We start from the raw sequence: 23,975 nt of genomic DNA, 5'->3' as shown, positions 1-23,975 counted from the left end.
CAGACACAAAGAATATCTCAGGTGATCAGCTCTCCCCCTTCCTCCCAATTCATACTCTTATTAGGATTAATTAAGCTATAGGGCTAATGAAGACCATTTGGAGTAATTGGGATCTTAGCGGCTAAGGACAGGGGGTAAAGAATAGTGGGTAAGGTTTCTTTAAGGCCAGACAGAATCTTGGGAAGGGTGCCTGTTGGAATTTGGGGTAGCCTGAGTAAGTTGGGGGTTTTCCAACTACCTCCTGGAGGTTTTCCCCCCTAGGAGGAGACTGGTGTTTCTATTCTCGGGAACACTGAAAAAACCCAGTGTCAGGTGAAGGAGAACAGGTTAGAGTTTTTGGAATAAGTTTGTAGGGGAAATCAACAGAAAAGAGAAAGAGAGAGACTGTTTTCCATTTGTGTGGCTGCTGAGAAGGCCAAGCCATTTTGCAGTCTCCTTAGGCTAAAAAGCCTGGCTAGGCAGAGAGAGTGAATAACCACACTGATTTAAAGCTGAAATAGATCCAAGGAGACAGTAAAAGTTACTTATATAACTGAGAGGATTAGTAATTAGTATAGCTTATTTAGAATAGACTTCAGGAATCAGTATAGATTAAGGAGTGTTAAGGCGGCTAGGAGGGACAGGAGTAAAAAGCAAGTTCTCAAGAACTAGAGGGAAGTGGATAAAATTTAGACCCCCTTTTAGATTAGGGAATTAATCCTAATCCTCACACCTTTGTTTACCTTACCTTACCTTTCCTCAAACCTTTTCCAATATTATTAGAGGTTTTTTTTACATCTGTCTCCAGCAGCTAGCTATCCTTGTGTAGGCATGGGGCTTTCAGTAGCCACGAGCTATTAGGCACCAGCCCGATCTATTACAAGGAGTAAAAGATACTGTATCCCCCCCACCCCCACCCCCAACATTCCTATATTAACATTCCTAGCCATTCTTATTTGCAACATTCAAAGCATAAAGATATACTTTAAAAAAGAAAACATGTCTAGAGAAGGAAAACACAACTAGCAGAGATTTGGGACATAGGACAAGTGCTTACTTCAGTCTGCTTAGGAAGGAAAGGTGAATTTTTCTTCCTAATCCTTACTTTCCATCTTAAAATCAATTCCAAGAAAGAAGAGTGGCAATCATGGTTTCATGGTTAAGTGACTTGCCCAGGATCACACAGCTAAGATGTGTTTAGGGCCAGGATTTAAACCCATATTTTCCTGACTCTAGGCCTGGTGCTCTATCCACTGTGCTACCTAGCTGCCCCACCTCTCACCTTACACAACCCCTACTTTCCATCTTAGTATCAATCTTAAGACAGAAGAGCAATAAGGATTTAAGGAAGAAAAAGAAAAAAGAAAGACTTGAAGAAGGTGCCACAGAAATGTCTAATCATAGAAGGTTAGAATGGAAGGAATCTTGGGAATCATCTACTGTGGTTCAAAGTCCCTCATTTTCTTGGACGAAACTGAAGTTCAGAGGGCAGTGATTTGCTCAGGGTCATGTAACTACTAAATGGCAGAGATATGACTACTTGGTAAACTCACAATTTTGATGAAGGTTTGCCTTTGATATGTATGTGATACACACATGAACATCACAAATATACACAGAATTGCATGAGAGTGTGTGCACTCAATATAAATTATTGGCCCATGTGCCATCAAATAATATACTGGATCTCACCCTTTGTGACTTGAGGTCAATATATAAAAAGAGAACACTGCTTCAGTACAAGGAGAGTATAGGAGACATCAATATACTGAAACCCAAGCCAGATATCCCCAAAGCATGTGTAAAACAAGGTGACAGGAGCCAGTTCAGTGCTTACCTACATTCAAAATCCACTTGTCAGAGTCCTGGAAGTCCTTCCCTGAGGGGACGCTTCCAGTCCAAAACATCTTCAAGTAGCTCTCAAACTGAAAGGGTGCAAGCCGACAGGCCGTGCAACATGCCAGGTTGTTGACAGGAAGCAGTAGTGAGCATGCAGCACCCGTGAAATCACCACTTTTGCACAAATAGAAAGGAATCTTGTCTCTAAGATCCCTTAACCTGTGTAAGAAGTTGCTTTCTTTAAAATTAAACTTCTCAAAGATACAAATGAAATAGTATGTGGAAATCTATTTATATGCATAGAATCTATATATATATAACTATCACCAGGTTAAAGGATTTGGGCAATTTACAATTTGATCTTGAATGTAACTGTATAATAATACAGTTATACAATAATAATAGTTACTGTCTGGAGAGACATATGGCTTCTTTCTTACCCAGTGCCTTCGTTACACTTTACTGCTCTCAAATATCGAACTAGTTCTTTGTACCTAAATGGAGGGAGAAAAAAAACAACAAAACACAATACATTCTTATATCCCATTTTCAATTATTTAAATGGACAGAGAAAGAATTTCAATTTTGTCTCTGAAGATTTCCTGCCATAGTTTACATTTCTACAGGCACTTCAATATACTACTGGATAACAGTTCACCCAAACTAAGAATGATTGTACTTAATGTTAGTCTGATAACTTGTAAAAAGAAATTTAAATGGTCAGTGGTTAAAATGAACATTCTGTCAAGAAGCTTAAAATCTATTAAAGTTATCAGGAAATTTTAGAGCTAGAAGGGGTCCTTAAAATCACAAATTCCTTTACGTTACAGATGAGGAAACTGAGGCCCAGAGGTGAAAGAAACATTTTTAAAAAGAGCATATAAACTTTATTTGTAATTTTTGAAAGTATGAACTTAGTCAAATACAAACATTTTAATATACAAACGAATAAAAAAAGGATTGCATGAGAAACTTTGAAATTCTGTTAGGTTTATTACATCTAACAAAACTGTCCTATTTGTGTACCTGAAGGGTATATTTACAGGGTTAAAAACTCATCTCCTGAATTCTAATCCTAAGGCACAAGCCATCCACTGAATCACACTGCTTCCTCAACCACCTATCACTATGTATAAAACACAACTACTTTCATGAAAATATATCAAATGAAAATTCTTTCTTTTCCTCTCCACATCCCCAAAGGAAAATTTCAGAAAATTCTGTGAACTCAAATCCTGAAAAAACCAAAAGCCTCAAGGACAATAATTACACACTAATATTTTAAAATACTTAGAAAATTAGTTTTGATGAACTGTTTACAGCATAGGCAGTACACTTAAATAACCGCTCATTTAAGTTTTTGACTCCAAAGGCTACCATTCTTCACACCCTATGCTTATTCTTTCCAAAAGATGAATGAAGATTCAATTCAATTAAGTATATAGTAGAAATTGAAAGTTTCTGCCTTCAAAGAAATTATAGATTTGTAATGGTAACAAGGAAAGATAAGGCTTGGATGAAAGTGAGTAAAATGATATTAAGTTTAACCAAAGTAGAAATTTTTATTAGCTTCCTAGTAAAAATATACCCCCACTCAAAAATTTTGCTAAAATATAAACTTGGGATCTTTACCATTTAAAATGAAAGAATGGAAACCCCCCCCATCATTTTTTTTTTTGCATTTTGGGGTAATAAGAGATAAGAGTCAGTCATTATATCTCTACTGCCATCTTAATTCTGGTTCTCTATCCTGCAGAAGTCTAAAAACTGGAATTCCACCCCTACCCAGTTTAGCCTATGTTCATTTTGCCACATTAAATTTTATTTTCTGCTGTTGTTATGCCATTCTTCTTGAAAATCTGAATCCCCACCACTTAGACGATCAAGTCTCAATTTCACTGCCAGGTATCCAAAGGCCTCTTATTTAAATTTAAGCCTTTACCTCAATATAAGAAAGGATTCCAAGGTAGAAAGAAGAGCAGTAAGGGACAGGTTCTCAATCCATTGAGCTACCCAGTTATCTTTTAAAAAGTGTTGTGGTTATGGTAGATAATCCATAAAGTCTAGGTGATTTTTCCTGCTCTAAATCCCATGACCTACTTTCCAAGCTTAATTATATGAACCTCTGCTCCAACCAAATTGAAATGCCTCCCAAATATATCTTAAGCATATTAATACAGTATTTCTGCCTTAAATAAACTCACCCAATAATGTTTTCCTGCCTCTACACCAGCAATTCTTAACCTCTCAATTTATAGCAATGAGAATACATAATGCACATCAGGTATTTACATTCCGAATCATAACTGTAGCAAAATTACAGTTTTGAAGTAGCCATCAAAATAATTTTTTGGTTTGGGGTCACTGCAACATGAGGAACTGTATTGTGGGGTCATGGCATTAGAAAGGTTGAGAACTACTGTAGGTCTACACCAACTATCAAAATCTTATATACATCCTTTGAGGCATAGCTCTGTGGTTGAACTTTTTAACTGCTCTTGCTCTCTCCCTCCTTAAGAGCTCTTTCTACATTTATTTTCTGTATCTCCCATAGAACCTCACAACTGTGGGGAGCCTCACAGGCCAACTAGTTCAATTTCTACCTCATCTGTGCTTGAATCTCTTTGGCAATTTGTCAACCAGCCTCTATCTGAAAATCTGCACTGCCTCCTCTTAGTAACCTGTTCCATTCTGGAGAGTTTATTTGCAGTGGCAGTGTATTTTATTTAACTTGTATGTATGTTATTATTACTCTAATTAGACTGTATGCTCTCAAAATGCAAAGGCCATACATCTTTGCATCCCCCAAATTGTAGTCTAATATTTTGACACTATAATCCTTTCAAAGGGATTATGCAGTTATAAAGCAACTAAAACTTCTTTTTTGTTGTTTTAAAAATGGTGTCTTTATGTGGAAGAAATGAGCCAAATTGGCAGGATGAGCAAGTTCTTTTTGGAGTTGGAGAGCTCAAGAAACAGATTCTAGAGCTCTGAAAGAGATGGGAAAAAAAAAAACCCTCACATGCTGATTTATATAATTTGTATGTGAATAACTTAGAGGATTTTATGGTAAGGATATAGTCAGAAAAAAGTTCATTCAGATTTTCTATAGAGGAAGGTCAATGAAGAAGGTCAAGCCAATGAGGCAGCTGATTGCCTATAAGATAGTTTCAATCAGAAGTCTCTAAAGGATTGGCTTCATGTCTAAATAGTCTTGGACTTTGCTCTTCTAGAGATGAAAAAGGAGATAAAAGAGCTGTGCCTTGGGCTTAGAGGGATAAAGATAAATTATAACCCCAAGAATTTGGGTTTTAGTGAAGGTGCCTTTTGAAGCCCTAAGAAATATAAGTATATCCCTATGACTGCATTAGGGCATATCCTACCTTCTTTGGTAATTACTTGCTGGTCTCATGCCATAGGTGCAAGCCAATCCAACATATTAAATACTGAATAAAAATACCTGTTTACTGTACTTAAAAGCACCATTTTTATAGCAGGGGTCAACAAACTGTGGCCTCTGGGTCAAATTCATCCTGCTATCTGTTTTGTACAGCCTAGGAGGGTTAAGAGTTAAATAACTGAAGACATAAACAGAGTCTGGTATCTCTTCTCCATTTTGTTATGTAGCTCCTTATGACCTCATGGCCACTCAGGAATATTTCTCAAGTTCAGTCAAAGATATGAGCACACTCTTAACTATGAGAATAGGCCCTAAGCCAGCCAGGGGAGTGACTTGAGATTTTCCTCTCCTTTCCTTTTCTCATTCTTTTATTCTACCCCCTCAATGACTCATATTGTGCAGATTGGGGGGGGGGGGGGAGGGAAGGGAGGGAACGGAGAGAGAAGACATAACACGTAACATTTTGCCTTCCTTACTGCTCTCTGCCCAAGGAATTAAGGGAAACATTTCTTAACACACATTAAATATCAAGGTTTTCCTGACTTTTAAAATTCACACCAAAAAGGAAAAGGCTGGAAAATTAAAATTGATGCGAGAGCCACGTCAATTCTTTTCATTAAGAAGATTTATCCCAATAATAGGCCTACACCCCTAAGAAATAAAAGGAAAAATGTCCATAAGTACAAAAATATTTATAGCAGCTCTTTATGGTGGTGAAATGGAAACTAAAGTGGTCCCTTATCAAGTGGCAAATGGCTGAAATGACAAAAGGGACTATTTCAAAGAAACCTGAAACACTGAAGTGATCTAGTGAAGACAGAAGTAATTGAAAACTATAGTACAATCTATATAATAACACTGTGAAGATAGACAACTTTGAAAGACTTACATGAAGAACTCTGACCAATCAAATTTCCAGAAGCCTGAGATCAAATCCAGACTCAGATAGTTACTACGTGACTGTACGTAAGTCACTTAACCCTGTTTGCTTCAGTTTCCTCATATGTAAAATGAATTAGAGGAAGAAATGGCAAACCACTCCAGTATCTTTGCCAAGAAAATCCCAAAAGGGGCCACAAAGAGTTGGATGTGATTGAAACCACCAGACACCAACAATTCCATACATGGAAGACCTCCTTTTACGTCATGTTCTGTTAAGGTCAAAATTTTAAAAATCTAAAAAGAATACCCCTATAGGCCTAAAAAAACCCCACTCATTCAGTGATTCATTTCTATAAAATTTATACTATATAAGATTCCATCACATTGTAGAAAGCTTGGTTGTATACTTGAGATAGTTTGCACTAAACTACAATAGCCTGGGAGGTTTGGGGGCTGGGGTGGGTGAAGAGTGGCAAAAGGCAGTATGTTGGGGACTCAATGTAGAAAATTAAAAACTGGGGAAAGGGACTATATTTGAAGAACTCTACTTGAGTGACTACAGCAAAAACTAGAGATCACTGACAGAATGGGGAAAATGGCTTCTTAGACCTCTACTAGGTTTGAGGGCAGCCCTATTAAGCAGATTGCTTCTTATTTTCAACACAAATTCCTACTAGTTCAGGGGTTCTTAACATGGGGTCCAAGGACAGATTTTAGAGGACCCATTAATGTGGATGGGAAAAAAATTACAACTTTATTTTTCACTAGCCTCTAACAAAAATTCTATCAATTATTTAAATAATGCCCTTCAATTATTTAAAATCTTTATTTTGAGAAAGGGCTCATACATTGGCTTTACTTCATGATACAAAAATATGGAGGATACTTACACTAATTTATTACAACCAGTTTGTTCAGAATTTGAATTTTCTACAATGTTATACAAATTCCCACTACTTTTCTCTGAATGCTTTCTTCTTCCTTCAAATTGGACTAATTTTTATTTGGGTTAAGCTAATCTTAAATTTAGTTGGCTTTGCCATTAATATTGCTTATGTGTAACTGTCAGATCCCTTGACAATCTGCTATACAGAGTACTGTTTAGCAAAGGAACATTATATAATGAGGCAAATGATGAAATACAACCCCATACCCATCCCTTTTCTTGATTTTAGAACAAACGGATAAATAACATCAATATATCAATGGCTCTCAGTGAGATTATAATTTCATCAGAATATAAAACTGATTTAATTGTGTAGAATGACTGGGGGTCTAGGGAAGAAACAACAAAATCATTTGGTTAAAAGCACTTTACTCTTATTTATTTCTTAGATTTACTGTAAATAATTTATTTACTGTAAATAAATACTGTAAAAAATAAAGATCTATTGTAAATAAAATTCTATATTTCTTTAAAAATAAAACAAAACCTTACTTTCTGTCTTAGAATCAACACTAAGTATCAGTTCCAAGGCAGAAGAGCAAGGCAACTGGAATAAATGACTAACCCCAGAGTCCCACAGCTAGGAAGTAGTTGAGACCAGATTTGAACATCAGACCTGGCTATCTATCTACTAAGCCACCCAGTTGCCTCAAAATACTCTATTTTTAAAGTGATATAGAACTTGAAGAGTTAATCCTTATAGCTATAGGTAAGAGTGGTTAGGCACTTACTGTCCCATGTTCTCCATTTTTTCAGTTCTAGCTTTTATCACAGTAAGAACTTCCCAGAGGAATTCCTTCTTCCCATTCTTTTTTTGTTCACCAGTAATATTCTGGCCTTTTAAAACCGTGGTTAGTAATCGGTGATCCCATGATGCAATATTCAGGCTGAAAGTTATTTTAAAATAGTACAAATTGAATATTTCTTATCTTTATTTCTGAACCTAAATATTTTCAGAAAACCAATATGTGTATAGATAGATATTTATGTTGCTTATAGGAGCATGCTCACTTGGTAAGGATCATACAGAATTAAGCGTCTTTTTATTTTTCATGCCTTCCCAAAGTATGATTTTACTGTTTAGAGTCCTGTTTTTTTAGTGCAGTCATTTTCTGTACCTTCCCTTTCAACTTCATCTTTTCTGAATTATGTATCCAAATCAAAAGGCAAGTGAAATTTAACAGCTCTCATCTATTTACATAAACACATACCAAGCAAATATATTTTCTAGAACTCCAAATTCTAGGAAATATCTTGTTCATAGAGAATGTCTGGGAAACAATGTGCTGTGGGTGACTGAATATTCTAGCTAGCAATAATTAACCCTTGATTCTTTTTGTCTCTCTTTTTGTCACCCTCTTCTTGCCTTTGAATTGAATGTGTTCTTTCTCCTTTCTTTGCCCTGATGAATTCACCCAATCCCATGGTTTTAATTACAACCTTTAAGAAAATGACCTCCCAATTTCTCTTTAGTTCTTTATTTCCCTTGAGTTACAGTCCTGTGTCTATAGCTGCCTGTTAGAATCTCTATATGGATGCCTCCTTGGACGCAGCTCAAATAATGAACTTGATTACCTTAATTGATTCTCTCCTGTCAACTCCTCTATTTCTCCTGATGGGATCATAAGCCTCTCTGGTGTTACTTCTTTCATGAAGGCTGCCCTTTCTGCTGAATAATGCTCTCATATCCCATCATATTCTACTTTGTATTATGCTTGTGGGTGAGGATGTACACATTTGACTATAAGCTCCTATGGGCAGGTTATGCTTATTTCTTTTTTTTTTTTACATTCCTAGTACTTAACACGGTTGCCTTGTATCCAATAGATGCTTAATAAGTGTTTGCTGAATTCAAAGAAGCAGGATAAAATAAAACAAATCAATATATATATATATCAATGTAATTTATATGGTGGGGTAAATAAAACTTATAAAAAAGAGCAAGCCAAACCACCTGCTTTTCTCTATTTCTCTAATCACCTGTATCCACATATATTTTCATCCATTTGTGTTCCCCAACTAGTACTGCATGATTTCCAGCTCAATGTGTAGCAGCAGCCACTACTTTGCTAGCAGAAGCCTCCAAATAAGAAGTATATGGAAAGTTTAGGGATTATAGTAATTATTTGAGTAAGGAATGGCAGGTTGGGGGAGGGACCTGGAAGATTCCAACATACTCTGGAGAGCTTGAAGGGCACACAGGGTAGCAGAGGTATAAAAGTTGAGTGTTCCAGTAGAGAAAACAAACTCAATCACAGATTAGAACTGGAACTACCTAAACTATTTCACTGGATCCAGCTTGCAAACAGCACTAATAGAAGGGATAAGCACAAATGTTATTTTTAACATATATTACATTTAACTTGTCTCCTGTTTTTTCTATAAGATTTGCAAAGAGCTGTACATATACTATCTCATTTGATTCTCACAACAACCTTGTGATATAGGTGCTTTTATTGTCACCATTTTACAGATGAGAAAACTGAGGTGGAGAGTGGCAAAGTGACTTGTCTAGGATCATAGATCTAGGAAGTACTCAAGGTAGGATCTGAACTCAGATCTTCCAGATACAACCTCCATTGAGCCATTTGTCCAATGTTACCAAATTATCAGATAAAAAAATTTATAACAGAAATGAGATACTTACCAATTTGTGAACTTAAAACAGCAAGGGGGAAGGGGAATAGCCTGGAAAAAGCTAATGAATTTTTCATAAAGTTGCTTGGGAAAGTCATTGAGCACAAGCATCCTCTGGAGGTTTTTGGTAATCCTAGATTTAAGAAAGAGATTCTTTATGAAGCAAAGTAGAATCAGAGAATATGGTTACTTTTCAGGCTTATATAAAATGTTAGTATTTATGTATAAAATAAAACTATTGGGAAGTCAGAATGGGCAAATATTCTTAACCTCAAAAAGCACTCAATCCCTAAAGGCAATGCTTTATGGCCAACAGAAATAAGATCTCCCTCCACTAAGCATTAGACCACAAGGTGTTGAGGGAGACTGCTGTCTAAGGCCTAAATGATACTCAAATTACCTGACTGAAATTAGTCAGAGATCAAAGTACAAAGCAGTAAGAGGAGAGATGGCTTTAGGTCTATACTATGATTACATGTGTTGGTAGTAGCCCATTTAACAAAACTTGAATTGCTCACAAAGCCACAAATTAAAGAGGGTTTCTTATAGCTATCCTATATCATGGCCTCTAGCTAAAAGTGAAAAGTAAGAAAAGTTAAGACACTTATTCACATGAACATATTATTTACCATCCATAGGTAATACACATAAATCACAAGGAATAGAGCTCTATCAATTATTGCTAATGAGGCAGCTCAGATTACAGATTTTTTAGTCATAGATAATAAAGAATACATTGAAGTATTGTATTGTATTGTATTCCACAGCACGGAAAGACATCTATGAACTAATACTAAGTTAAATAAGCAGAACCAGGAAATTAGTATTCATAGAAAATATATCTACTTCAAAAATACATTTTCTTTCTTTCTTTGCAGAGGTGACAGGCCACAGATGGGGACCACTATAATGTTGAATTGCCTCCCTCTGTCCCTCCCCCCCCCTTCTTTTTTCACAAGGGACGTTACAAGGGATGGCACAAAAGAAATCAAATTTTAAAAATTCTAAGTTTTCACATGGGGATGCATATGGCCATAAATTTCAGGCTTTATTATTATTTGAAATAAATGGCTTTGATAAACAATTTCTTCTATATACTTTTAGAAAAATTAGGTAATATATTAATTTCTCTTAAATAAGTTCATAATTCTATTGGAAAGGAAAGCAAGTGAAAGAAAGGAGAGGAAATGGAAAGGTACTTGATAAAATTAGAAATGCTTAGACCAGGAAAACAAGTGATTCAGAACAAAAGAGAAAGAAATAATTTACCTTGACATAAGCAAAGGCACAGCCAATTTCAGAGACTCAGATGGTCCAAGATTTTGCCAGGACCTAAAACAAATTTTAAAAACCACCATGTGGGTTAGTCATGTTGACTTAAAAGTAATATCCATAAAGAAATTAATGCCATTATAATGAAGTGATTTTACTGAACATCATTGAGTTGAAGGGTGCAGCACAGCATGCATTTTCTCAATTCTACCAGAAACATCTTTCACTCAATATCTCTAGGTACTCATTTCTGTTTATTAGCAACATAACTTGTGTATATTTGTATAATTGTTTCTGATCATGTCTGAAGAATGGACAATAGACAACCTATATCAAACACCACCCAAGAGCAGATAGGCAAATTTCTTTTAAACAGTGCTCAATTGTGTCATGCACGATGCTTAATCACAACTAGGATGAAGACAGTAGCAGCTCACACTAATACAGCACTTTACAAAGCATTTTCACAAAAATCTACAAATTAGATCAATTACTGGTCTCATTTTACAAATGAGGAAACTGAGTTTTGTGGAGGTGAGCTGGGTGGTCTGGGGTGGTGTGGGCCCAGGGTGCTGATCCATGTCTTTGATAAAGTTAATACACTTTTCTTCTGCATTTCAACTATGTCTTCTTATTGAAAATGAACTACTTTCTAGTGGCTAATAAATCTTGAACTATAGTTCTATAGAGAACCACAGGCTCTATGCTCTGATCAGTCTAGAGAGCTAAGCCTAAATCAGAGCAGTTCCAATTAAACCTCACTCTGACATTCAGACCTTTATAGTGAATATTGCTAAGGAAGACAGTCCTATGAAAAAGGCACCAATGGCTTTGGATCTACTTTTTTTTTTTAAACCCATACCTTCTTTCTGTCTGAGAATTAATACTGTGTGTTAGTTCTAAGGCAGAAGAGTGGCAAGGGCTAGGAAATGCGGATTAAGTGACTTGCCCAGAATCACACATATTGTGTGTCTGAAGCCATATTTGAACCCAGGACCTCTCATCCCTAGATCTGGCTCTCAATCTACTGAGCCACCTAACTGTACCCATAGGTCTATCTGTTAATATAATTTTGGACTTTTCCTATTCTAGGTCTCCAAATTTAATTCAACAAGCATTATTAGATGCTACCATGTATAAAGAGATACAAAGAGACAGCCTCTGCCTCCCAAGGGAGTTATATTCAATCGAGGGAAGACAACATTTACAGATTGAGGTAGGAGAGAACTAACAACTGGGGAAGGGGAAAATTGGTGGGGGATGACTAAGCCATAGATTACATGGACAGAAGTAAAGTGTAAGAAGACTAGAAAAGTAGAAAAGGGGTCAGAGTGTAAAGGGATTTAAATGGCAAAGTATTTTATATTTGATCCAGAAGGTAATAGAGAGCCAGTGCAGATTAACAGTGAGATAATATGGAAGAGTATGATGTGGTCAGATCTATGCTTAAGGAAAATCAGGATTAAATATAGGATGAATTTGGAGTGGGGTGGGGGATTGAGGCAGACACCAATGAGAAAGCTATTTTGATAGTTTAGGAATGGAACTGAAAAGTGCTTATAGCACCAGGGTTTGAGTAGAGAAAAGGAAGTGTATGTTAGAGTAGGAACAAAGGAATCAAGGGTGATGATAACGTTGCAAGCCTGGGTGATAGGAGAATTGGTAGTTCCTATGCCAGCAATGGGAAGAGGGGTGCATTCCGGGAAAAGATAATGAGTTCTGTTTTGAACAAGATGAGTTTGGGATGCCCAAAGGACACTGAGTGAGAGGTTTGAGAGGCAGTTGGAAATTCATGACCTAGCTCAGCACTGGATTTGAGAACTGCTGTGCAGAGATGGTAATCAAACCCACGAGGAGCTAATGAGATCATTAAGCTAAACAATATAGAGTGAAATAAGAATCCAAGATAGATCCTTGGAGGGATATAACCACAGTTAGCAGGTGTACAAAAATGAAGATCAGCAAAGGACACAGATAAAATGTCATCAGGCAGATGGGAGTACCAAGGGAGAACAGTGTCACAAAAATCTAGAGATGAAAGCCATGAAGGGTGACAGAGAAAGGGCCATTTGATCAGACAATGAAGAGATCATTAATAATTTTGGAGAAGGGAATTTAAGTTGAATGATGAAGTTGAAAGTCAGAAAGCAGAGGGCTCAGGAGCTAGGAAAGAGTAGAAACAACTAGTGTAAGTGATTTCTGATGGAATTTAGCTAAGAAGAGAAGGAAATAATAGAATGACAGCTAGTAGGGATGATCAGATTAAATGAGGGTTTTTGTTTTTTTTAAATCAAGGAGATGTGGGCTTTATAGGCAGCAAGGAAAGAGCCAGTATATAGAGTATTACTGAAAACTGAAGATAAAGTGGGGATGAAAGAAGGGGCAATTTGTTAGGGAAGATAGATCAAGTACTCATGTTGAGAGGTTTGTCTTGGATATTTCTTTATGTTCAGAGAGGTCAAAAAGAGGGGGAAATGAGAAGAGGCCTTCAGATTAGTAATTAAAGAGATTTTGGTGATCTTGGAGTGAGCAACTTTGAAAACCATAAATGGTAGAATCAGAAGCAAGATTCTAAGAGCTGAGATTTGCCCAACAAAAAGGGCAGTATTTTCAACTCACCAATTATTTGAAGACTAACTTGTTAACTAGGTCAGGAGGCTAGATTTTTCTGAAGGGTCAACATGTCTACAAGTCATTGTAAGATGTTTCTATCCAACTACCTATGATCAGGTTTGGAAAAAAATGGTGTCACATATACACCATTAATAAATTTTTGGCAGGTAAAATCTATGAAAAAATATTTCTTGATTACAATCGATCATTTGCTTCATGTATTTGGTGCCTATAAAATAGTTCAGACCAATTAAATATGCATTAAAATTATAGCCTGAACATTTTCTCCTCAAAAACTGAAAACTCAAAATTCTTTAACATAAACTAGAAGACAAAAATGCTAATTTTATGAGGGACATTAAGTTTGTTTAGTCCAATCTGACTTAACATAGGAAATCCTTTGATACAAGTCAAACCTATGCTTGAACCTTTGACCAATATTAAATATCCCTTTCCAACAAATTCTTAGAGATCAATCAATCAATAAACATTTAAGCACATTCAATGTGCCAGGGATGCTAAGGACTGCAGATACAAAAAGAGCAAAAGATAGTCCCTGCCCCTAAGGAGTTCACAAACTACAGGGGGAAGACAACAAGCAAACGTATATATAAACAAGCTATATACAGCCTCAACTATTTCTTATAGAATAGTATTAAGATCTCTCACCATCTTGGGACACCCTTTTCACAATAGAGTTCTTTTAAAATGTGGCACTCAGAAATAAGCATGTTTATCCAAAGTATAAGAAGTGATCTGAATAGGGCAAAGTGTGTTTATGGGGGTAATTATTTGCCTTTAGACATTTTGCTTCTACTAATGCAATCTGAGATTGCTTTAGCATTTCTGGTAGCAGAATTACACACCTAACTTGCTAAGTAGTATGGGGAAGGACAGTATATATTTGGCCTTAGGAATGGCAAATGGTTATGAAAAAGAAATGGAGTGGGATCGAACTCCATGACTCAGGCACAGCAATACCACTATGAATGGTCAGTGTTTCTTCCTATGTAATAATGTTAAAAGTCCATCTACTAAAAGTCTTAGCATCTAATTTCAAAAAAGGAAATTAACTGACTTGCAAGAATACATAGCAATACAACTGTAGATTTATAATATTTTCTCATGGTAGTATAATTAACAACTATGGAAACACTAAAGAATATACACTCAGCATCACAATACCTTAAAATAACAGAAGCGGCCCCCGCCAATGTTTCTGGGATTTAACTAAAGCAGTCCCCAAAAGGAAAAATTGTGTCCCTGAAAATTTATATTAACAAAATAGAAAAATGTTTAATGAAGCTACTCTGCAATTTAAGAACTTGTGTCACTTTCTGCATGAAGTCTTTATGGCCATCTTTTTTGACCCCCCAACTACTAGTACCTACCAGATAAGCTTACTATCTCTGCTATGAATATAGCTATAGGGATGTTTGAATTATTTGGGGGTAAAGAATAATTTTGATGTGGCTTAAGTTTTTTATTTATCTTTTCATACTTTTAAACACAAAATAAAGAGTACTTCATATGCGAAATTAAAAATCTCTATTATGGGAGTGGAAACACCGAGGAAAATCAACTGCCTGAATACAGCGGTTGAGGGGACATGACAGAGGAGAGACTCTAAATGAACACTCTAATGCAAATATTATCAACAAAGCAATGGGTTCAAATCAAGAAAACATCTAATGCCCAGCGGATTTTTACGCGTCGGCTATGGGGGGTGGGGGGAGGAAAAGAAAATGATCTATGTCTTTAACGAATAATGCTTGGAAATGATCAAATAAAATATATTTTTAAAAAAAATCTCTATTATGTATACCTGTGTTATTCCTTTTAAGATAAAAAAAAAATTCAACACAAAACTTTCAAAGCTATCCTGCTTGTCTGTTTTCTTCTGGCCTTTGTTTTATTCTTTGCATTAAAAAATACTTCAATGACTTTTTTGGGGGGAGCTGTTAATAGTATAGGTTTTCCCCAAATAATTATCCCCAAGTTTAAAAAGAATATAATAGTTTCATTTTGTGACAAAAAACAAAAGCTAGCATTATTTCAAATGAGGAAACTTTCACTCTTAGTTAAGGATCTTCCCTCTCCCCACAATTATAGTTCTGTGAATGCATAGGAAAGCAATAAGAGAAAGTAAAGGTATATTTCTCCTCTACCCAAGGTCAAAGTACCATAAATCACACCAAATTGGAGCACTTTTAATAGAAGCAAAAATGTGGGGGGAAAGTAGATTATCTGTGAATTAAGGGGATAGACAAACTAAGAAATAATGAATGAGGTGGTCACAAAAAGAAGGCATCATATAAATTTATACAATGTGAAAAAATAGCACCAGGAATACGACACAGAAATTATAACAATGTAAAGAGAGAACAACTGAAACCGAATGCTTCAAAATTATAACCAAACAGATCCCAAAGAAGAAATGCAAAAAGTTACCTTATTTTCTTGCACTTTTGCAGAGGTATGAGAGCAATGCACATAATGTCAAGACTTTTTTTTTTTTAACCCACATCTTCTATCCTAGAATTAATGCTTCCTATCAGTTTCAAGACAGAAAAGTGGTAAGGGCTAGGCAATTGAGGTTACAAAAGCACCTCCCAGTCTCCAGGCGTCACACTTTACCACTGATTCACCTAGCTGCCTGTTAAGACTTAAAAATAGCTTTGTTGAACTATTTTCCCCTTCTCTATTTTTTTAATTCTTTGTCTGTAGGGTGATTCTCCGGGATGAGTTTGTGGACTTTAACATTGGGAAATATGATGCAAAAACAAAAGCTATCAAAACAAACTATTTTAAAATAACACATATAAAGAATTACAGAGAAGCATATGACTTATGTGAACTTTTGAAAAATAAAGCAAAACCAGTAAAACAATATGTGAAATGGAAAGGCAAGAAAAATTCAAACTAGATACTGTATAACATAACAAAACTTAGTTTAAATGAACATAACAATGTACTTCCCCCTCCCTTCTTTGAAGAGAAAGAGGCCATATAGGGCCTATAGCTCAACTTAGTTGAGCTGATGTTTAGTGTTACAGAATTGGTTTATTTTCCATTCTTTTTTAAAGGGGACATGGCTAAACAAATTATAGTCTATAAACATAATGGAATATTCCTATACTGAACAAAAAAAAGAATATGAAGAATCTAAAGAAATATGAGTAAAGGTTTATGATCTATTAGGAAAGGCTGCTTGATACATTGGAAAAAAACACAGGAGCCAAAGCACCTAGGTTCAAATTCCAATAGTACCGGACCTTCCTGACCCTCAGTTTCTGTAGAATAAGGGGGCTGGACTAGATTGTCCCAGAGGGCAGTTCAGATAGTCATGATGAATATGAGCAAGTAGCAACATATAACTAAGAACTTCAAAGAATAGGAACAAAAGATATTAGTCAGTCAGGGAGCAAAACTTTATTAAATGTCTACTACTTACTCGTCACTTGGGGATATAAAGGCAAAAACAAAAACAAAACCCAATCTGTGCTCTCAAGGAGCTCTTAGTCTAATGGAGGAGGCAATGTGCAAACAACTATGTACAAATAAACAAGTCATATACAGGATAAACTGGAGATTAGTAACAGAGGGAAGGAGCCAGTAAAAATGCCTCAGGGAATGTGTAGGAGGCCAGTGTCACTGGAATAGACAGAGGGTGCATCTGGGAATGTAAAACTAGAAAGGTCAGAGTTGGGGTGGGTGGGACAGGGGAAGTTATGAAGTATTTGAAACAGCAAGAAAATCCACCAGCAGATAATTCCAAGTCCAGGTATAAGATGATAAGGGCTTGAACCAGAGTGACAGCAGTGAAGGAGAGAACAGGGAGTAACGAAGATGCACTGGTCTTGTGGCCAGAATAAGAGATGACAGAATCCTTCCCTGGAATCCTCACTTTATCAAGAAAAGTCAAGGAAACTTCTACCACACTGGGTGGACTCCCTGTGGAGGACAGGGATAAGAGTTATACAAGACAGGAAGATCTAGATAAATTGTGATCTGCCTTGTTGGAGGGAAGGGGCAAATCAATGATATCAGATCTGTTTAATAGTAGTTACAAGCAGAGGTGTGCTAGAGCCAACTTGTATCAGCCCATGAGAGCAGAATGATTATTTTCAATAAGAACATTTATACTCCGGAAATTAGCAAACACTAAAAATTAGGGCTTAATTTATTGTTTTGATGACTGCACTTGAGAAAGTGAGAGAGAAAATGTTAATAACTCAGGTTTAACTTAAAAGTGCTTAATCTGCATTGTTTTTTAGAGAGTTGATTGTTAAACACTTACCAGCATATCACTGATAACAAGGCAGGGATTCCAGTTGGGTGGAAGGATATATTAAGAAAAGAATTAATTAAAAAAATGCCATGATGAATGAAAAAAAAATGTTTAAAAAGTTGAGTCAGAGAATAAACATTTAGAATGGTCAACAGTCAAATGTTATACAGAGATAATTTGGCAGTGGATGTTATCCATGTCATCAATTTCTGGAAGAACACTTTTAGTAGAATGGTGAAGCATATGACTCACTGAAAGGTGTTGAGGAAATAGTGGGGAATCTAGAAGGAGAGACATCAGATATAGAGGCAATAGATACAGCTTTAAGTTTAGCAGTAAAAGGAAGGGTAAAATGAGGCAATAGTTGGGAGGGAAAGAAGGGTCAAAGCTTTAAAAAAAATGTATTAATAGAATTTATTTGCAAGCATCTCAGCCCTTCCCTCCCCACTCTACATCATAGAAGGCATCCTCTAGCAAAAAAGTCACAGATATATAATGTCTTTCATTCTTCCACTTCTCAGTTCATTCTCTGGAGGTGACATTCACAAAGTTATTCTTCAAATATCAAATCAGTATCTGTATATAATGTTCTCTTGGTTCTGCTCACTTAGCTATTCATTAGCCTTCTTTCTAAGGTTTTTTAAAAAATCAGTCCATTTTTAATAGCATAGTAGTATTCCATCACAATTTGCTTAGTTATTTCCCAATTGATATACATTACTTCAATTTCCAGTTCACTACCACAAAGAGAGCTGCTATAAATATTTTGGAATATTTATACATAATAATCCATACAATAGAACCATGGTACTTTGTCATTGATTTGGTCCAGAAGACAGGTCAGGTACCAAAAAGGTGAGTACCAAATGATTTTTTCCCATTAGGAATAATGTAAATTGAATTAATTTGTTCCCGACACCCAGAAAATCCAGATTTTATAAGGCATTATATGCATTAATTAAATTGTATTTTACTAAGTAAATTACTTTACAAAGTACATTAGTAATAGACACACAAACAAAAAACAATAATTAGATTATGTAAAATAATTCTAACAACTATATCTGCATTGAGAGTTCATGGCCTAAAGCAGTAATGGTGAACCTTTGGGAGGAAGCACTCTTATTGGGCTGCTCAGCAGAGGGACAGGTGATGGGAGAAATATCCTCAGGTGCATGTGGAGAGGGGAAGGGAAGCAGCCCCCCTCTGATATGTGTGCCATAGGTTTGTTAACACAGGTATTAGGGGATGGTGAGGAGAAATGTTATATTCTGGAAGAGGAGTCCCCTTTTCTAATATCTGAGGGCAAATGCCCTTCTGGAGTTCTATTTTTGGTCAGTTATTATTACTGAACCCTGCTTGAGATTCATCAAGGTTTAAGTTGTACAAGAAATGATGTTTTTGTCCGCATTTCAAAATTCCTTTAAAATGGGAAACAGTCTGGTCATTATAAATGTATAATTCTGCTTTTGCTAAAGCTTTATTAAAGTAATATTTTTCAAGAAAGTTTTACATTTCCACCCAATATGCACATATTTCCTTGATTAATGAAGTGATGTCCTCCTTTGTCTCTTCACCTGAAGAACACTCCCTTCACCATAAGCTGTTACTGCTCCTTTTGAAGTTCCTGTAGGTCCTTAGTGTTGAGCTCTTCTTTATGCTTCTGAACTAACATGTGATCCTTTGTTGCAGCTGCAGTAGGCATATGCTTCCCAAGATCAGACACTAACAAGGTCTAGCAAGCATGTTGACTGAATACAGAGGGAATTTTTTCTCATCAAAATGTGTAAAATACTCTGATGAGTTCCGAAATTGTCGAGTACCAAGGTCTGACTGTATATGGTTCTTTTCCCCTTTTCTTGATCTTCTTGGGAATAGACTCAGCAATGGTATTGCTGGGTTTAAGGGCATACACATAAAGTTTGATAACTCTCTGGGTATAATTCCAAATTAAATAGTTGGATCAAGTCACCAAGTGTAGTAGTACCCCATTTCCCAACATTTGCCATTTTAGCCAATCTGATAGAGGTGAGATGGTATTTCAGAATTGTTTTGGTTTCAGTTTTCTAACAAGTAATGATTTAGAACTTTTCTCATATTCACATATGGCTTTGATTTCTTCATCTGAAAATTGTCCATTTTTGTGGGGGAGGGCTCTTATTCTTATAAATTTGACAAAGTTCTCTGCATATTTTAGATATGAGACTTCTAAGAAGCTGGCTATAAACATTTTTCCTTCTAATATGAGCAACATCTGTTTGAATTATACAAAAAAATTTTTTTAAACCAAATAGTGATATCTTATCCCCAATAAGACCTATACTTTTGTCAACTACATGGTTACTACACTCTTTTATTACCATTTGTTTTCTATTCTGCTCCACTGACCTACCTTTCTATTTCTTAGCCAATATGAGATAGTTCGATAATTACTGCTTTATAATACAATTGAAATTCTAGTACTGTTAGACCTTCTTCCTTTACATTTTTTTCATTAATTCTTTATCTATTATTCTTCCAAATAAATTGTTTTTTCTAGTTCAACAAAATAATTTTTTGTAATTTGATTGGGATGGTATTGAATAGATTAGTTTAGGTGAGATTGTCATTTTATTATACTGGCTCTGTCAATCCATGAACAATTTACTATTTCTCCAATTATTTAGGCATGACTTTATTTATGCAAAAAGTGTTTTTGTTTGTGTAGTTCCTGGGTTTGTTTTGCCAAGTATACTCCCAGGTATTTTATTCTATTTGTTTCAAATATCTTCTTGTAGGACTTTGTCAGTAATATACAAAATGCCGATGATTTATGTGGGTTTATTTTATAACCCGCTACTTTGCTCAAACTATTGATAGTCCCAACTAACTTTTTAGTTGAATATCTAGGATTTTCCACATATGCCATCATGTTGTATGCAAGCATAGTTTTATTACCTTTTTTGTCCATTTTGATTTCCTTCAATTTTTTTCTTCTCTTATTGAGTAGCATTTCTAATGCTACGTTAAATAATAATGATGATAACTGAACATCTTTGTTTCACTACTGATCTTAGTTGGGAAGGCTTCAAGTTTATCCCCATTACAAATAATACTTGGTGATAATTTTAGATATTTTGTATCATTTTTAGGAAAAAAATCCATATTTTTTATATATATATGCTTTCCAAAGTTTTTAATAGGAATGATTGTATTTTGCCAAAGGCCTTTTCTGCATCTATTGATATAGTTTTAGTTATTTTATTAATATGACCAGTTATGTTGATTAATTTTCTTTATAGTAAACCATCCCTACGTACTTGGTACTGTAATAATTAAAAAATAATCATATTTCTACTACTCATATATATTTTATAAAGTGTATTAGGAAGGGTAGACAATCATTCCTAAGTAACCTGACTGCGCAGTGCCTAGCCTGCCAGTCTCTTTCTCATTCCTTCACCCCCTGTATTGTCTCTTCTCTTCATGTCTCCCTCAATCTGCCCCAAACCTTAACTTTTATTGACATACAGAACGTACACTGAGGCAACCCTGGCGCAACTGTGGTATGTCAGGAATGTTTGATAGACATGTAAAGTTACTCAGGAAGGGGAGGGGATGAGCTTCCTTGACACAGTACAAATCCTGCTTGGTCGAAATGTATAATCTTTTGATATATTGTTGTAGTTTCCTAGCTGGTATTTTATTCAGAATTTTTGCATCTTTATTTTCTTTCTTATTTTTGGTTTAGTTATCAGCACCATATTGGTTTCAAAAAAGAAGTTTGACAAACCTCCTTCTTTACTGATAAGGAAGATTTTACACAGAGTTGAAGTGAAATGATGGAGAAGCAAGAGTGACAGACAGGGCAGTTGGAATGTTGAGGACAGAGGCTACTGGGGAGAGAGCCAATGGATGAGGAGTTTGGTTCTGAACTTTGGACTAAAAGTAGTTCCCTTTCCTATCTCACGATTTGAAACCCTCCATTTTTCTGAGGATTTCCCAATAGCATCCGAAACTGATATTATCTGTAAATTGATCCTGTTTCTCTACCATCTCAAGACCTATGTGGACTGATTGGACATTCAACTGCCTGAGAGGGGTTACCCTGGAAGACTCGCTGAGTCAGTCCTGAAGACAGAAACATCTCCCTCTGTGTCAGCTATATTTAAAAGATATTTGTTGTTAACTTTAACATTAGATTAGGATAGCCAGCATAGGGGACTCAAAAAGACAGAGAAAGCTTCTAGGCTGGTCCTTTCGGCTTTTGGCCTAAGCCAAAAGGACCCATCATCAATCTGTGTTTTAGCATAGGGAACTCCTGCTCAATCTTTTCCCTAAACCCATCATAGCTATCCTATCCCAAATAAAAAGTCTGTTTATTCAGTAGCAGTCAGATATTTAAACAAAAAAGAAAGAAGGTTGTTGGGTGGAGGTTTAGTCTGGGAGGAAGATCTCTATCAGAACCAGGTAAAGCAAAGTCCTGGTTGGGACATTATTGATCTTCCTCCAGCAGTGGGTTTTACCAGAGGGTCTCCCAAGGAGGATTAGGTTTTGCAAAACTTTCCTAATCACCCATTATTCTCCACTCCACACCCAAATCTGGTAAAGACCTCTGCTTTACCTGTTTCTTCATCTTATAAGATCAAGGACAGAGAGTGATATTTCAGCTTTCTGTCTGAATAGGAAGTTAATACCCTTGGGGGATTAGATCATTAACATAATCTGACCTATCTTTAAACCATCATCTCAGGGGTTCACCACCTTTTTTTTTTAACATTACCTTTTACAATAATTTTTTAAATATTGGAATTAGTTTACCTTTTAATATTTTGTATTCACCTGTAAATCCATCTGGTTCTGATGCTTTTTTCTTAAGAAGTCCTTTTCTTTTATGGCTTTTTCAATTTCTTTTTTTTCCAAAATAGGTTTATTTACACATTCTATTTTCTCCTTCAATAATCTAAACAGTTTTTTTTTTGGGTAAATATTCTTCCATTTCACTTAACTTTGTTAAAATTTGTTTGCCTATAATATGTAAACACATTTTCTGCTTTAATTTCACCTTCACTGGTGGCATATTCATCCTTTTTATCTTTAATGCTAGTAATTTGTGTTTTTCCCCCCTCTTCTTTATAAAATCATATTGACAGCTGGGTTGTTCAATCGATAGCCAGGCTCAGAGACAGGAGGTCCTGGGTTCAAACATGACCTCAGACACTTCCTAGCCATGTGACCCTGGGCAAGTCACTTGACCCCCATTGCCTAGCCCTTACCACTCTTCTGTCTTAGAACAGTATGGGCTAAAAAAAAAAAATCATAATGGTTTACCTATTATGTTGATTTTTTTCATAAATCCAACCCCCAGATTTATTAACTCAGTGGCTTTTTAACATTCAGTTTTATGGCTCTCACCTTTAATTTTTAGGATTTCTATAATTTGGTTTAGTTGGGGATTTAAAATTTGTTCTCTTTTCTAGTTGCATACCCAATTCATTCATATTTTTTTTTATTATAATTATTCACAGATAGGAATTTTTCTCCAAATACTGCTTTTGTTATATCCCATAGATTTTGATATGTTGTCTCATGATTATCATTCTCTTTAATAAATTATTTGTTTCTACATTTTTTCTTTAACCCACTCATTATTTAAGATTTAGTTTCCAATTAGTTTTTACTTTGTGTTTCTATGGTCCCTAATTATATACAATTTTTATTGCATAATGATCTGAAATGGAGGCATTTATTGTTTATTTGTCTACATTTAACCATAATGTTTTTGTGCTCTAATATACGGTCAATTTTTGTAAAGGTACCATATACCGCTGAGAAGGTATACTCATTTATGTTCAATGATATCTATTCAATGGCATTTCACATTTAACTTATCAAATTATATTTTCTATCATATTTAATTTATCAAAGATTCCTTTCATCTCCTTATTTTGGGTTAGATTTATCTAGTTCTGAAAGGAGGAAAATTGAAGCCTCTATTAGTTTTGTTATCTATTTTGATCTGTAACTCATTTAGCTTTTCCTTTAAAAATGTGGGTACAGGGGGCAGCTGGGTAGTTCAGTGGATTGAGAGCCAGGTCTAGAGATGGGAGGTCCTAGGTTCAAATATGGCCTCAGAC

General features: G+C 35.6%; 1 protein-coding gene across 5 annotated transcripts in view; it reads right to left on the bottom strand.

The window, feature by feature from the left end:
* Nucleotides 1–23,975, bottom strand: part of LOC103102108 (uncharacterized) — a 76,881-nt gene that overhangs the window by 15,109 nt on the left and 37,797 nt on the right. For all 5 annotated transcript variants that reach the window (XM_056805703.1, XM_007499277.3, XM_056805704.1 and 2 more), the window contains 5 exons: nt 10,953–11,015; nt 9,694–9,816; nt 7,778–7,933; nt 2,259–2,312; nt 1,817–2,037 (listed from right to left, as the gene is read on the bottom strand). In XM_056805703.1, the coding sequence (XP_056661681.1) occupies nt 1,817–2,037; nt 2,259–2,312; nt 7,778–7,933; nt 9,694–9,816; nt 10,953–11,015 (617 nt within the window). The remainder of the gene's footprint in view (nt 1–1,816; nt 2,038–2,258; nt 2,313–7,777; nt 7,934–9,693; nt 9,817–10,952; nt 11,016–23,975) is intronic.

Source organism: Monodelphis domestica, chromosome 7 (genome assembly GCF_027887165.1).
Source record: "Monodelphis domestica isolate mMonDom1 chromosome 7, mMonDom1.pri, whole genome shotgun sequence".
Lineage (NCBI taxonomy): Eukaryota > Metazoa > Chordata > Mammalia > Didelphimorphia > Didelphidae > Monodelphis > Monodelphis domestica.
Note: the sequence above shows the minus strand (reverse complement) of the source record. Positions and strands in the feature narration are given on the sequence as shown.